Source organism: Panthera onca, chromosome C1, assembly GCF_046562875.1.
Source record: "Panthera onca isolate mPanOnc1 chromosome C1, mPanOnc1 haplotype 2, whole genome shotgun sequence".
NCBI lineage: Eukaryota > Metazoa > Chordata > Mammalia > Carnivora > Felidae > Panthera > Panthera onca.
Genome location: NC_138346.1, coordinates 70,466,623 through 70,482,911, shown reverse-complemented (window position 1 = coordinate 70,482,911; position 16,289 = coordinate 70,466,623). Strand labels below are relative to the sequence as shown.

General features: G+C 41.1%; 1 protein-coding gene across 1 annotated transcript in view; it reads right to left on the bottom strand.

Annotated features, from left to right (window-relative positions):
- DPP4 (dipeptidyl peptidase 4) overlaps positions 1–16,289 on the bottom strand; it is a 78,330-nt gene that overhangs the window by 4,150 nt on the left and 57,891 nt on the right. The window contains exons 20-23 of the mRNA XM_060621102.2: positions 13,819–14,013; positions 11,079–11,133; positions 10,392–10,491; positions 7,942–8,006 (exon numbers count right to left, since the gene is read on the bottom strand). Of these exons, the coding sequence (XP_060477085.1) occupies positions 7,942–8,006; positions 10,392–10,491; positions 11,079–11,133; positions 13,819–14,013 (415 nt within the window). The remainder of the gene's footprint in view (positions 1–7,941; positions 8,007–10,391; positions 10,492–11,078; positions 11,134–13,818; positions 14,014–16,289) is intronic.

Here is a 16,289-nt window from a genome sequence, read left to right as displayed (position 1 = left end):
TGGGGCTAATGTGAGAGGCTTTGTGTTCTATCCCGTTTCAACATCGGTGAGCTGTGCACCTGGAGGCATGCTGCTCCCTGAATCCTGTTTTCTGTGAAATGGGAATATTTGTAAAAACGCTGCTCTGCTCAATCCTGCCAACATTCCTGTGAAAGAGGTCTGTAGAAACCCTCCTTTCTCCATGGAGGCTCCCAAATTCAGAAGTGAGGAACTTGCACTAGGTTACACCTGTAGGAAGTGTCCGCTGGGCACGGAGTCTGACGGCGGAGGCTTTCGCTTGCCTTGCCGGGCTGAGGCCACTAAAATTCCCAGCAGCTCATGATGTGGTCTTCCAGCAGAGGAGCAGGGAGAAACAGGCTGTTAAGTGACGGTCGTGGAATCTGTAACGCGCAAGGACACCGGGTATCCTTCGCGCTGGGTTCCCACGCCTTCTCAGGATGAACTAAGCGAGAGGGAGCTGGTCTGCACAGCCCTGCGAGACTCGGCAGGCGTGTTTTCCCACGAGGCCGCTGATGCGGAGCCCTGAGCGGTTTCTTCTCGCCAGAGAGGGAAGGGTCGAAATCACTCTCCTCCGAAGCACAGAGTAGGATTCAAAGCTTGAGGAGCTGGAGGCTGGGGCTTGAACACTGCCCGCGAACAGGGAACGGCCGTCGGTAACGGGAGCCCCAGGCCCTGGCGCTCCCGTCGGCGTCCCCCTGAGCAATCCTTGCTGCCAGCCCTGCTCATGCCCGGCGGCTTCCTCCACGTCGGGCCGCCCCCCATGAAATCCAGCGCTCTGCTCACCCACCGCGCTCAACTTCGCCGCAGAGACCTGACCCACAGGGACAGCCCCGGCACTTCACCTCACCTCCCAAAGCCCCCACGGGGCCTTCCTGGCTTGGCAGCGTGAACAGCAAAAGCTGCTCCCACAACCTCCACGAGCCATAAAACTGAGAAATGTCATTGAAACACGGAGTAATAGTTAGGAGACATATAAATACGCAGGACAGTTAGCAAGGAATGTGATAACTACTGGAGTTTGGACCAAAACAGTTTCTGGCTGCCTTTTTTTTTTTTTTTTTCTTAAATGGAGTGAATACAGGCTGAAAGAAGACAATTTTTATAAACAAGTAAAACCCTGAGCCTAAGATAAATGTTGTGATGTACACACTGTAGCTGTGATGAACTAGACATGGTGAGAAATGCAACATACTGAGAAAAAGACGAAAACTGTGATAAAAGTGTCATGATGCAAATTGTTTTACATTAACAATATTACACTACAAAGAAAGAAAGACAAATACTTTAATGCGGCAAGAGAAAAATAAAACAAAAGCTTCCCCTGCAACTGGGAGGTAGGTGTGCCTTTTCCATGCACGGTCCCCCTGCTCCCAGGGACAAGCCTCAAGAGGAGCCTCCCTGCTCCAGGTGGATGGCTGGGCAGGGGCGGGCGGCCTGGAGGCCCACACCCGCTTTCAGGCCCTCAGGCTGCAGAGAGCCTTTCTCCCCCTCCCACCCCCGGCCCAAAGACGTGGCCGCATCACCCTCGCCTCTGGCACCACGGATCATCTGCTACTAGACCCAAGAATCCTGGCTTCTCAATCAAGACAGACCCTGGGCTGTCCCCTGTGTGGGACACTTGAACCTGTGGAAGGCCTCGCCCCAAGCCAGAGGAAGAGAGGACATGTTCACTGAACATGTGGTTAATGATCAGAAATAATATCATTGTGCTATTTTAACCCACTGGGATAGGATAATCCCCATTTGCCTATCGATGGCAACAGAAATAGCAAAGGAAATGGATGACTAAGTTAGAAGCCGAATAGTCTATCACCAGCTACTAAAAAGGAAGCTCAGAGTGATAAACGGGCGAGGATGCAATGGTGGTGCGGTTGGCACTCTCCCGAGGCTAGAAACTTCCGGAGAGCCCCGCTGTCAGCAACAGTCTGGCAAAACGAAGTGGGAAGGATTGGTCCAGTGGCTGTGCCGATTCCACAGCATCTCTGTGAGGAGCTTTTCCTTCAGCCCTAAGAAGAACCATCTGTAGCTGCTTGTTGGATCATGCTGGTTCCTCAGTCACCTTCCAACAAATACATCTTTGTACTTTTGAAATAAAGAGAGAGCTGATGAGAACGGGGAAGGAGTGTAAGAAACAGAAGTTCTGACAATTTGAAGCTACCCTTTGTGCCATCGAGGAACCAAAAGGACAGTCTGCTTCCTGAGGATGACGGTGGCAGTTGCCACATTTTGAAAGCTGACTTCGTGGCAGGTGCAGGTGTATCATTCAGTCCTGTCAATAACCCTGTGGGGTAGGCTTGACTATCCCCATTATCCAGATGAGGAAACTGAGGCTCAGAGAAGTCAAGTAATCTCTCCAAGCTCATACTGCTAGTCACGGTGGAAGTCAAATCTGAGTACAGGTCTAACTCCAAAGTCTCTCCCCTTAGCGTTATGTCCCAATGTCCCTTCACATCCCAGCCAGCAAACTCATCACCATTTCCACATTTCTGTAGAAAAAGCAAACAGCCACTGGTCTAACAGCCAGCCAGCACCTCAGTGAGCTATTACGGGCATACCGACTTCCTCGATGCATTCCCCAGCTTGCAACCAAAACCTCGTAAAGAGCATGAACTAATGCTAATTTGGGAAGCACCATTAACGCCACAGAAAACAGAGGCCACGGAAATGTGTTAAGAAAAAAAAATGAATCCAACCCGCTCTGTCGGATGTTTTACTTGTTTACGTCTATCAAACAACTGTATCCATGAGATGCCAAGGAAAGAGAACCCATCAACCCGACAGGGGGCCCTACCTCAGGCCTCACCAAGCAACACTGGCTTCTTTAAAGATCACACAGCAGTCAACATTTTATCAGCACTCAACAAACAAGTTAAGGTTTGGCTTAAATCTGAAGGTCTCTCTCCCTTTGGCATATTCTGGGATAATAGAACAAATGTCAAATCAGTACAAGATGGCATATTTACAAAATTGCACCCTGTTTTGCATAACCTAACGATGCAGCAGTTCTTAAGGATTGAACATTTCAAATCTGCTAGCAGAAGACTGCCAAATCTATGACTGTTTCATACACTTGCCAAAAGCCTATCAAATTTTGAGCAAAATGCAAAATAAATCTCCTCTACAAGTTAAATCAGTCCCTTCTGTGTGTTCCAGGCTGCCCTCTTCTCTTGGCAACAAGGCTCAGGACTTGGGCCCCATTTCTCTTGCCCTTGATCTTCTGCCTCTCTCTGTGCATACTCATAAATCCATTCCCACCCCAGTCTATGTCCTGCCTTACAGGCCACCATTTGGCCTGCTCTTCCCACAGCCCTGCCTCCATGGTATCTGTCAGTTCCTCCAACCTGCTTCACAAATCCCCAGGAAACCAGCTGTACCTGCTACTCATGTGTGTGCTGCCCTGTCTGCCTCGTCCCTCTCTGCAACCTACAGAGAGTGTCTGCGGCCTCCCTCTTTATTTCCGAAATCTTTCTTTATTGGCTTCACATAAGCGCCCCACCCTTTCCCACCCCTCAGTCTCTATATGTATGTAACGTTTTTGTGCCTCAGGTTCAGTGTCAGTAAAAGGAAGATAATCAGAGCACTTATCTCAGAGAACGTGAGGGAGAACTGAACAGAATAATCCACGTAAAGACCTTAGAAGAGTGTCCGGCCATAGAAGCAAGCACTGAATGAATGAGTGAAAACAATGAATGAAATAAATGAAACTGGACGCCCCTACATATGCACACCATTTGAGAGGGCTTGGGAGGGAAAGGTGAAATCCTAACTTCTTGGCCACTTCCTTTCCCTGCCCTACATGCTCGGAAGCTACAAAATTCCTGGGGCTCATCACAATTTGGAAGCCGCTGGTCTTTTCCACACATACGGGGTACTCTGTCATATTTGAGTTCATAGTTTATTACCTACTCTCTCTTAATTCTCTTTGAAAATTTTGTGTGCATGCTTTATCTCACCAACAAGTTAATAAACTTCTGAACAATTAAAATACCAGGCACCTTGAATGGGTGAGTGAAAGTCTACTACATGTTATTTTTTTAATAGGTGTGATTAAAAGACCTATGACTGACCATATGAAAGACCACTCATCAGTGTTAGTGAGAAACATACTCCTCAAGGTGTGGCTGCAGCTGCGATTTGCTTTTTTGCCAGTGGGGCTGAGGGTTTTCTCATTGCCTATCTGATTCCTCTGCTCAAATCTGTCACCATTTTGGTCTGCTGTGGACTGAAACTCACTGTTTCAGTGAAAAGATGTTTCCACAGGCTTCACTGCCTTTAAAAGTGCTCCTGCCTTGCCACTTGGCAGTAGGTGGGTGATTATCTACAAAGGGTTTTAGGGAGCCACTGTTCGTATCACTGCTTTGGGTCTGAGCCTTAGTCCTAGGGTCTGCTAATCTATATGGCAGCTTTGTAAGAATAGGAAAACGAAATTCCTTCTGGTTCTATGCAGCCCCAGAGGTGCCTGTCTTAGTGAATGGAGCGTAGACTGCTTTTAGCAGTGCACAAGCTGAACAACTATACATGGCATCCCTACCTGTTCCATTTGTGTACACAAATGGTTTCTCAAATTCCCTTTCCTAAATCATAAGTAGGACCTTTACTTCATACAATGTGCTTCTCTTGGTGATGTGGATTTCTCTAAATTCTTCCAAATCCGGGTTATCAGTGACCTAATAATGAATCCTTTTTCTCATTCTTTTTAAATTAAAAATCGTCTTCTCTTATAAAGGCTATAATAATCCTGGCTACTGATTGATGATTCATTAGCTGCAAATGTAAACAAAGATCAGGGACTTGCTTATTACACACTTTGGTCCTTCCTGTCCTGGATGTATTGAAGAGAGTCCGTGGGTCAGACTAAATGGGAACCATTTTCAAAATATCTCCTTCTGACCCACAGACATGCACAGGGTACTGAAAGCCTCTAAGGAATTGTCTTCTTTGTCTTTTCCAAAAGGGTGGGAGGAGGGAGGGAGGGAGAGAAGCAGAGAGAGAGAAATAAAAACAACCTGGGAAAGAAAAGTAAAAGATGGGGTCCAGAGGGGCAGCTGGGGCCTCGGAGGAAAATAGAATCTTTGAATGTATTCTTGCCAGAGACAAAAGCACAGGCTTATTTAAAAAACAAAGGAGGGCAGCTTTATTCTAAAGCCTGCTGTGCACCAAATATAGGCACTTAGATTCAGCTCTCCACACTCTGAGGAAGCAACTTACCAGGGTGGAAACAATTCAGTGAACGCGTTTGCCTCACTTTCCCTACACACCTTAACTCTCACCCGCCCAAATCATTCCTCTGAGTAACACATTGGGAACCTTTAGCGCCCTGGTACTGGCAGTTTTAATGTGTCCATTGCCAGCACTGAATTTTGTGCCAAGAAAACTCGACTCCTGGCGTGGAAGGATTAAACAGTCCTCGGGTGCCATCTGTACAGTGAAGTGTAAGAGTGACTCTGTGCACCCAGTGTGCGCGTGTTGCCATTGGCAGTGGGAAGGGACTTCTATTTACATGACGACCTCATGCAGCGAACACCTAAGGGGAGAGATGAACGTGGTCACCTTGGGGCAAGCAGAGGTGAGGAAGAGCGGGATCCATGTGGGAACGAGGAGCGTATAGGAAAATCCAGAGAACGATGCAGGATGAAACGGTAGATTAAAATCCATCATCCTAGCGGGGGAGGGCTGGCCCAAGAGGAAACGCCTTGGTGGCTGATGTTCATCGAGGGAAGTTAGGGTAGGTGGCGTGGACTTCCCTGGACGTCAGGGTTTGGACTTGACCCTGTGCTTCTAGGTTCAAAGACTGTTCAGAACGGGATTTTTAAAATGAACTTTTGACTTAACATCCAGCAGATTCTAGAGTCAGGGTTAGGGTCCTGGACAGTACACCTCGGTTCCAGGAGTTTTTAGTACTTTGGGATATTTTGGAAAACCCTTCAGCAACCCAGCAAATACGCCATACCGTAAGCGTCCTGGTCAAGTTACGGACAAGAAAACTCCAGATGGAAAATGAGAGAAGTGATGGAGACATGCGATTTTTGTAAGAATTGTTTTTCTTCAAAAAGTTCTTACATTAAATCAGGCAAGGTTTTCAGGTTCATATTGGGTAATCTAAAGAACACAATGTCCAGTAAAGACTTGAACAGTTAATAATAGTGCTGAGGGGAAAAGGGACTACAAAATAACCATAAATTCAAGATAACCTGAAGAGTAAGAGATATACGAGAAAACGTCCTAAGAGCCAAAGGGGATGTCAGTCCACCAGAAGAAGAGTACAGATTTCCTAGTAAATGGATATATAGGGGCAACGACATTCCAGGCATAAGGAACAGAACAGGGAAAAGTCCAGAAATATTCAGAGAGCAGTGACCATTGCAAGCGAACTAGACCACTGTGAGAAGGAGGCTGACCACGTGGTTAAAGACTGAGGGTTGGATTCAGTTGAGTCACACAAAAGATCCATGAAAGTGTTGTATGTGAGAACGTGGGGATTAATCTCACACCTCTTTGTGGTATAGACTGGAGTGTAGAAAGACAAGCGAAGGGGACACCAATTGGGTTATTATTACAAAAGCAGGTAGTCATGTGACAGCAGCAAAGTGGTGCCGAAGAAAGGAAAGGATGTCTACAGCAGCTTATCGGATGTGGAGGAGACAGAATGGGAAGAATTGAGTCCAAAGTATTAGGAGGGACAACCAGTGGAAATGGGGACAACCTGACTATGGGACCGCTTTGCAGTGGAAGATGATTTGTGCATGTCACATTACAGGTCGTCACTTTCCTATCTCGACCGAAAAACAGATGAAAACACACACGCAGGCCCAGACACAGCCACATGCTCCTCCCTGCACGGCCTCTGCCTTGAGCCTTCACAAATAAAGCACAAAGGGAGAAAACTAAACTGTGTATACTTAAGTTGCAAAACTCGACATTTTATTTGAGTTTTATTGTGTTTTGACCACACGGATTCAGAATCTATAGCAATGGCGGCGCCTTACGGAAACGTACAAATACCGCTCAGAAGCCCGTGTACAGAGACTTGTGGCACAGATGAGAAATCTTGGTAACTTACTCCTCTTTTTGTTTTTCTTGCTTTTTAATTCACTGTCCTGAGAAGAGTTTTGAATTTCCCTCAGAGAACGTAAACACGAGATGATTTACTTTGTCATCTGCAAGTTTTGGCGTTTTCAACAAACGTGACAGATAGACTCAGGAAAGTTTTGGAAGGGCCCAAGTGCCACACAGGTCCCTAGACTTAGGCTAGCACTCCTGGCGACACCAGTGTGGCACCAGAGACAGTGCTCTGGCTCCGCCATGGCATCCACACTAGCACAGGCTGCTGCCAATGAGCATTGCTTCCGGGCCACATTCTAAATGCTACAGCTTGTCTGAAGAGCAACCTTCCCACTTGTCTCCCATCAGCCAGCCATGTTGGATGCTATTCAGTAATGTGGGTTCAAGGGCTTTGCAGGGCGTTGCCCAACTGTACCTACTCGTCACCTGTTTTACTCAAACCTGGTTCGAACAAACTGTACATAGTTGGTATGAAGAAGAAAATCATAGGCTTGTACGTACATCTTAATTATGATAATACCATAGACATTTTAATATATAGCTAAAGGTTTAGAGAGTCTTCTGGGCTCTAAAGGAATATGTTGAATTTGACATGTTTTCTAAATGAAATTTTTATAATTAAAGTAATTATCTGGTGTTGCTTTGTATTTCCAAATGAATGCATATTGTGACCTATATAGCATACGATAAAGACTGTAATTATGCAGAATATAGTAGGGGAAGCTATTGGAGTATCTCTAAACCACCTGTGTTATTTCTTTTTAACAAGAATTTTGTTGGAAATAAAAAATATATATTTTCTAGAATAGATACACTTAAAAATGTTCTTAAACAACTTATAAATAGGTTATAAAATGGATCTGGTTTCTCATCTCTTACCTTGTAATAGTCAAGGTTGTCTTGTGGAGTCGGCAAACCCATGTAACGTTCTGTATACACTGAATCTGTGATGAAAAAGAATTCAAAATGCTTAATTCACACAATAAAACTTTTCTTCCTTTTATTGAGTTACTTTATGTGCTTTCACATGTCTTAACTTGTGCACAGGTCTACAGTATCCCCCTCAGGAGTGTCTCCTCAAGATCATTTTTATTGGGTGTGTTAATACAACCAGACACACCTGCTCAGAATCACGTTTTTTCCACACTTAGCCAGAACCAATGAGGGCAGAGGGAGATCAAACTAGATGATCTAAAACCCAACCAATAAGCCATCTGCAGAAAAATCAGATGTGAAGTGCTACAAGGTAAGGGCTCTTTACATTATCATCTGATCCTCTCAAAGAATCTAAGTTAGAAAGTCACTTAATGCCTCAACTGTCTGGAGTTTTTGATCTTGACACAAGCATATACCTTAATTTCCTTTTGGAAACCCCTTATAATGTTCACTTACTCGTTGCTTACTTAAATCATATTTTTTTTTGGCAGGTTAAAATTCACTATAATTAAAACAAAGAATTCAGGTATCATTTATTTGCTATATTTCCCTGTATTATGTCAGTTACTCCAACACAATGCACGTCAAACATTCATTTTCTCTCATTTTGTGGTGAGCCCTCAATTTTGGTATTATAACAGTTGTGTACTGTGAAATAGATTGCATTAATATCTGCTGAAATGATGTAAGCTCTTTTATCTATAAATATGGTTGAAAACAGGGTGCATATATATATACACGACACTCAACACACACACCCACACACACACACAGGACAACAACTACCTCAGGTAACATTCTAACCTTTTTTAAATGACTGGCACTGTAGATTTAAAAATTATATTGATAATGAGTGTTAGTTACTCCACATGTGTTCTTTATGTTTTTCCTATGGAGATCAAAATATTGTCCTCCAAAATAAATAATGGCAACATTTTATCATTTTGATTAAAAGGAATACAGGCTATACGTAATTTTACATATCTAGAGGACACTAATATAGAAAATATAATATTTTAAAGATGTTTTAAAATATAAGATCTTCATAAAATGTTCATATATTTTAACATTTAAATATGAATAATTTAGGTTGTACATGTGATGGAGGGGAAATAGTCTTTAAGAACAAAATAAATTTTTCCTCAAACAGCAGAAGACTTCAGTTCTTCTTGTCCTAGAACATAATGACCCTTTTTTATTATGTTAATCAGGTTTACATGTGTGAGAAGTTCTGAAATTTTAATGAGTACATTTTAAATGCATAATACAGTTGTAAACTTCTACAAATACATCTTTGAAATACCATTTATGTATTCCTTCTATCTGATCTTTGAATAAAATTGTTCAAATTAATACATATGTAAGAATTCTAGAATGTTCCTACGTCTAGAAAGTTGGGTTGGTCCATATACGTTTAATGAAGCTCTCTTCTTATTAGACTTCTAAACTCATAAAGATTGCTTCTATTATTTTATTGGCCACCAGAGGTCTCCAAAAACAGGCTAAGCAACAGAACAATTAGCATCAAATAGGAAAGGTTTCTACGAAAACAAAACCATTTGTATATGGACTAAGTTGTAACTATGCTTTCCATTTTTTTAACATAAAGATAGCAATATTTTATTTATTTATGTATTTATTATTTATTTATCTTCAATAAGATAAATCTCTTGACTTGGGCTTTAAAAAAGGGCTTTCCACAAGATTGGTACTACCATATATTGGGGCCAAAAATATTTAATAAGCATATTTGTTACCAGTGAGTCTATCACATAAAGGATTTGAGATGGGGTCTGAAGAGGTGCAGGAAAATAATTCATCTTCTCACCACCTACCTAGTGTTCCAGTGCTCACTCCCTCCCCTTTGGGAATTATGATGCCTTCTATAATTATTTTCTGAATGATGAAAAGGAGATCCTAGCGTGGCTTTCATTAACTTAGAGACAGTGGGAAAAAGACAAACCCCCTAGGAATTTCCCTGTCCCTGTTCTCCTTTTCCCGCCTAAAGAGCCCTACTTATATCTGACCTTTACTGGAAGAAAAAGAAATACATGCTTCTTTTATTCTGCTATTATGTGAAGCCCCCAAATTCAAAGCAGAATAAAGATAAGGAAGGGTTTATCTGTAGAAATGTAGCATTAGGGATGTTTTGAAATTTGGAAAACAGTATTTATTGATAAGTAAATGTGTAGATATCAAATAATACCACCCAGGCTTTTGATATTAATAGCAGAATAAGGGAGACCATTTGATTTTAGATATCCATAAAGTACATCTACGATGAATCAGCTTATTTCCTGTAGAAACATTGAAACTCAAAAAAGAATGGTTTTGTCATCGAAATTTTAAGGTCAACATTCCGTATCTTTTGGTACCTGATAGTAATTACATACCATAATACTCCCACCGTGAGACAGGCGCCACGGCTATTCCACACTTGAACACACCACTGCCTGCTCCCAGGACCATTGAGGTTACGTACCCTCCATATGACTAAGGAATGGAAACGGTTATTTTTATGGAGGTAAAGGAATTCAGGACATATGGTAAGCAAGTCACAGTTTCCATATTTCTCACATCTTTATATACTGTTCCTCTTCAGAGATAGAAAGCATGGTAGAGAAGGGCTTAAATTGGCCTTAATTGGACAATATCTAAAGACTACACTTTCAGAGCCCTCATCCCGTTTCTTGATAGGTCTAAGGGGGAAAGGCATCAAAAGTTTGCCGGATACTAATTAAAGAAAACAAAATCAATACACACTAGGTCTTTACTGACTTTGACTCGTGAGGAAAATCTCCCTCCTTCCCTGTCTCCTACTCTCCTTCCTCACCATTCTACTTCTTTCTCTCTTTTCCTTACCTCCCTCACCTCCCTCCTTGATCAGAAGAAACAAAGCTGTATGCCCGACCAACAGGGACTCACTGCCTAGAGATCGAAGACATTTTATTTGGATCTTCTTAGATTAAAAATACGTGATTTCCACTCTAAGTATTTACATGCCAAAGGTAAATTATCATGCTCTGGATTATATTCACCAACTATATGCATACAGATTCATTAACCAAACAACTACTCACCCAGCCCCAAATTGCAATCCGTTTGTCGTCCACAAATCCCATTTTTGAAAATTGTCTAAAATACATGGAAGAAGTCCATGAATTAGCACGGCTTTGTGTGTAGAAACTAAGATAAGTGCACAGATAGGAAACCCTGCCATTTGTTCTCTGTTTCATCCTATTGGAATCTAAGATTAATCACTGCCAGCAATCAAATAAACACCTGAGAAGGATGTCTGTCATTTTAAACTCAAGGGCCAGATGAACAAGGTTTACTTTTGTTGGGGGTCCACAAAAATTTTGTCTGTGTGTGCGTGTGTGTGTGTGTGTGTGTGTGTGTGTGTATGATTCACAGAAAACAAATCCTGGCAGTTTTTTTCACAGCTTTATATAAAAATTTGCAGCCCAGATGCACTTTTCTTTACATAATTGAATTTAAATCTCTCCAGATGTTTTTCAGTTTAAGAGAGGATGCCCCCACCATGGAGAGATATAGAGGCATGGAGAACATCTGGGTAGGGCTTAGAAATGTCTCTGGGCCCCCTACCTGAGAACTTAAACACCATTCTCTAAATAAATTCCTTCTTATGGTGGGTGTTGATTAGTTAGCTCAGCACCCATTAAATAGGAAGGAATTTTTCCTTGATGAAGTAAGAAGTCTTTTTGCCACTAAATTGTGTTCAGGATTGGTATTGAGGTAAAGAAATGAGAAAAATGTTTTATGCACCCTCTTCTTAATCTTAGCCTTACATCAAAAGGTAATTTGTTTCCTTTAAGGAGAAATCTAGTGAATGGGACTCTTTTAACTTTGTAGTATTGATGTGGGGTGGGGACCCTTACATTGACCTGTATGTGACTTGGAGAATTTTTGTGTTTTCAATTGTATATATGACTTAGGATGCCCTGAGTTAAGCATTATTAGCAAAAATTAAAAGTAAGTAGTTTTCAACTCATTATATTCTCCCTGTAAACTTTTAAAACTTAGACCACATATATGTATGGAAATGTCCACCAAATCATGAGTGTACAAGTTGATAAGCATTTACGGAAATGAGTATATCCTTAAACTAAGATATAGTGCATTACTATCCCCTGGAAGCCTCTGGGTCATTTCTCCCTTTGCAAAAAGAAAACATTTCGTATTCAGGATTCCAATCTGTACCTGTTTTTGAACTTTATATAAAATGGGTCATGCAGGATATACACCTTTTTGCCTGGCTTCTTTATTCAAAAGCCTGTGAGATTCATCTATGTATGCTGTTCTTTTTAGTCACTGAAATAGTATTCTGTTGTATAAATACATTCTCATTAAGTTTTTACTTTTTATTTGTTTAAAGTTCATTTATTTTGAGAGAGGGAGAGAGAGAGAGAGAGCACACAAGCGGGGAAGGGGCAAAGAGGAGAGAATCTCAAGTAGGCAGTACCATCAACTCAGAGCCCAAGGCAGGGCTGGAGTTCACTGAACTGTGAGATCATGACCTAAGCTGTGATCAAGAGCTGGCCGCTTAACTGACCGAGCGGCCCAAATGCCCCTCGTTAATTTTTTTAAACTGGAGATGTACATTGTGGACACCCAATTCTGTAATGTTGGATTTGAGAAGCCATGGAAACTCTGCCCTCTCTCACAGAGGATCAATTTGGGTAAACATTTAGATTTAAAATATCACAGCATTACTCCTGAACCAGTTCATCCTCTTTCTAATATAAACCTCCCTTTCTCTCTTTTTTACTTTAAAGGAAAATAGCAAATCATTAACTTTGGTGTAAGAGACTTACGGATACTTATTAAATTTTCTGTCATCTTCTCTTTGGTTGTTCCTTGTTTTTAAAGGCATTTTCTTCCACCCACTTATTCATTCACAGTTTTGCTGCATTTGCTAGTTTATGATTCCACAACATTATTTTAAATCAACCACTTATAATGTCTCCCTAGACATCCATGCAGTTGGTTATAGAACCTCAAAAGACTACATTTCCCATTTACCAGTTGAATGCAGCTGTATGTGAGTTGGGAGACTCACAATTTTTTTTTATACCTAAAATATGGGGTACAGACGCCTACCTTGCAGGGCTGCTGTACAGTTCTCATGACAATGCAGGCAAAACATTGCCCATGTTACATGTGCATTACATGGTGACCATTATTCATGATTAAAATCTCTCTTAAGCCAGATCATGCCTATCTATGGTCCCGTGACTGGAAAGCACGAGAATGAGATGTGGTTCATACTTAATGAAGCCCTTATAATTGTGAGTGAAGATGGCTTTTGCTCCACAATTTCCCCCAAATGGCGAAGTGACCCTCATCCAGACTGTAAGAGCCACTCCTAGGACTTCATAGCTATCACGTGTAGTGTAGCTTCTTACATTCTAAAGGAACACTGAACTCCTTCACTTGTACTTGACTACAGGGATGGCTCACTTGTTGAGTTAGGTGTTTCCTCAGGAGTGCATTTATCCCTCAGTTTGTCCACGTATTAGTTGAATTTTGAGTCTCTGTTCCTAGAGGGTGGTAGCACATATACCAACTATCTTTCTAGAGTCACACAGAGGAATTTAAGAGCTGTGTCTTCTTTAACCTTTATATAACGTCTATAATGACATACATTTTTACATAAATGTGATTATCTTCATGAAAATACACCCCAAAGATGAAAGGTGCATCCCAAAACACTTCACATTCTTTACACTTTACAACTTGGAAATATAAATTGAGGGAGGAAAATCAGATGATCTTAGAATTCATCTCCTAGTCACTCACCTGGCTGCTTCAATTTGATCTTCAACTTCAAATGTTCCCAGTCTTCTGTTGACTGCGTGCATGATCTTATCTCCTTGGTAACCACTTCCTCTGCCATCAAAGCTAGCTACGATAATGTTTTCTGTGCTTGCAAGGTAAGTAGCCCAGTTGAGTCTGAAGATAGCGTCTGCTTTTTGACTACACGGGCCTGCATATCTGTGAAAAATCCCAAATTGTTAGCCTTTGTGGTTTTTCTGAATCAAATGAGGAGTGCTTATATTTCTACTCCCTGTGGACAATAAGTATGCATCTTTCCAGATCATGAGCCTGAAATTGTGCCAGCCACCAGGGTGCCCACAATGGTCCCTCTAAAACTTGGCAACATGACTATAATGGCTGTGTGTTTCCTTCAAAGATGCCCATCAGTATTATCTTTGAAGACTGGTATCAAACACAGACTTCACAGGCCAACATTTTCTAAGTCGTATGTTTCTTGGAAATCAAAGAAATAAAGACTTAACAGTCGGGACAGGGAAAGTGTGTTAGGAGAAATTAATGAGAATGACAATAAATGCAGCTTTGAATATATCCTTCCTCCCTGGCTTACCAACACTTCTCGACTACAAATGTATTTCCTAGGCTGGAACTTCCTTAAGCACCACTTTGGTGTATAATACGCACTGTTTTCCCTGCAACCCCAGATGGGGTTGCACACTAAGGCCACAAATGTGCACGAGTCATTGTGGAATGGGCCAAAGTATGAATGAATGCTACTCCTTAAAACTTCAAAGGAGAAAGAAGTAGACTGTATTGAAAAATGGGCATGTTGTTGTTCAGCATTCTACTTATTAACGTGTTTAACTCCCACTCCCAAACAGCTGGATGCACACTTTCCATTAGCCCTCTCATTTCCATTTGTTAATCAAGACAAGCTCCCGATAGCTTCTTGCATCACATTTAAATATGTCATCTTTTCACGATCTACGAGACTCCTGGACCCAGACCTTCTCCTATACCTCTCCCTCCAAGCCCATTTCTCCTACTGATCTGTTCACTGTCCCCTCCACTACATGCCTTTTCTCATCCTAGTGAAAGAAGTCAAAAGAACTTTGGTTTTAAACAAACATTATAGTACTTTAATTTTAAACTAAATATTGTAACATTCTAACTTTAAAGAGACAAATGCTCTCATGCATTTCTTGGGCAAGTAAACATTTTTTAACAACATGTGAAATGATATTAGATTCAATGATATTAGATATGGTAGAGTAATAGCTTCCCTTAATATTGGTTATGTGTCAAGTTACCTAACCCACTAAGATTAAACAACATTATTTTAAAAAATAGAAAGCAAAGATTTAGACATGTAAGGATGGGAAGAGGAAAATAACTGAAAAAACAGGCAGTAAATTTACCCTGTTTTTTTAAACTTTCCTTATAAAAGAGAGGTCTAATCATTCCTTATTAGATAGTCAAAGAAGATAAAAATATCACTCTTTTCTAAAGGATCTGTTTTCAGTAGGGGGGCTGAAACCTAAAGCAAACTAGTGTCACTGTAGTCAAAGTAATAAGGCTTACTGAAAATCAAACAGCATCTCTTGAAGTTTAAAATACCTTTTTTCCCTTTCTTTGAGCTTTTTTTTGTTTACATGGAACTGTAAATACAGTGCAACAGGCTGTTGGATATTAACGTCCCTCCCTTCCCCCTCCCCATACAATGGGCGCAATAGAACTCATATAGGTTTGCAAATCACCTGGTGTGCAGCAGGTCCCCAGCACATTTGTTGGTTTGTTTTTGTTTTGTTTTTAATAAAGGAAATGAGACAAGCTAGGACAGGAAGAGTGGCATTGTGGCATCATATGTGAGTTCAGGGCAATTTTAGAAGGACTAAAGTAAAATATATTCCCAGTAATTATCAAAAATATTTTATAAAGATGCCATATTTAGAATTTGCATGAGTTTACATTTACTGCTCAAAGATTTGTGTTTCAGAACTTTCTCTAACACCTGAAGACGTTTGGATTATAATGAATAATTTCCTGTATCACATCGTCTCTTCACCAAAGATGTGAGTGGAAAATACCAGGCAGTGATATTTTGGAAACTAATGGAAAAGAGACCTGATGTCCTAGTGAATCAAAGGCCACCATTCAAGATGTTTGGGGAAACTTGGGGGTAAAGAAATTGTTAATACTATTAATACCTATCTCTTACATGTTAAAATGGGCAAGAGGTAAGGATAAAACTGGGACCTGAAAATTCTTTGAAATTCTCTTGTAGTTCAGAGAAACAGATCAAAACAAAATTATGACAGAAGGGTGTCTACTCTCTCCATTAGAAAGATGGTAGAAAACAAAGATTTGGGGTTGTGATTGCAAAATTGGAGAAGGAAACAGTAAAACTGCTTTACAATGATTCAGGAAGAGAGGAAGGATTTTTTTTTTTTTTTTAACATTTTTCAAACGTTAATTTTCTGTAAACTGCCCTTGGG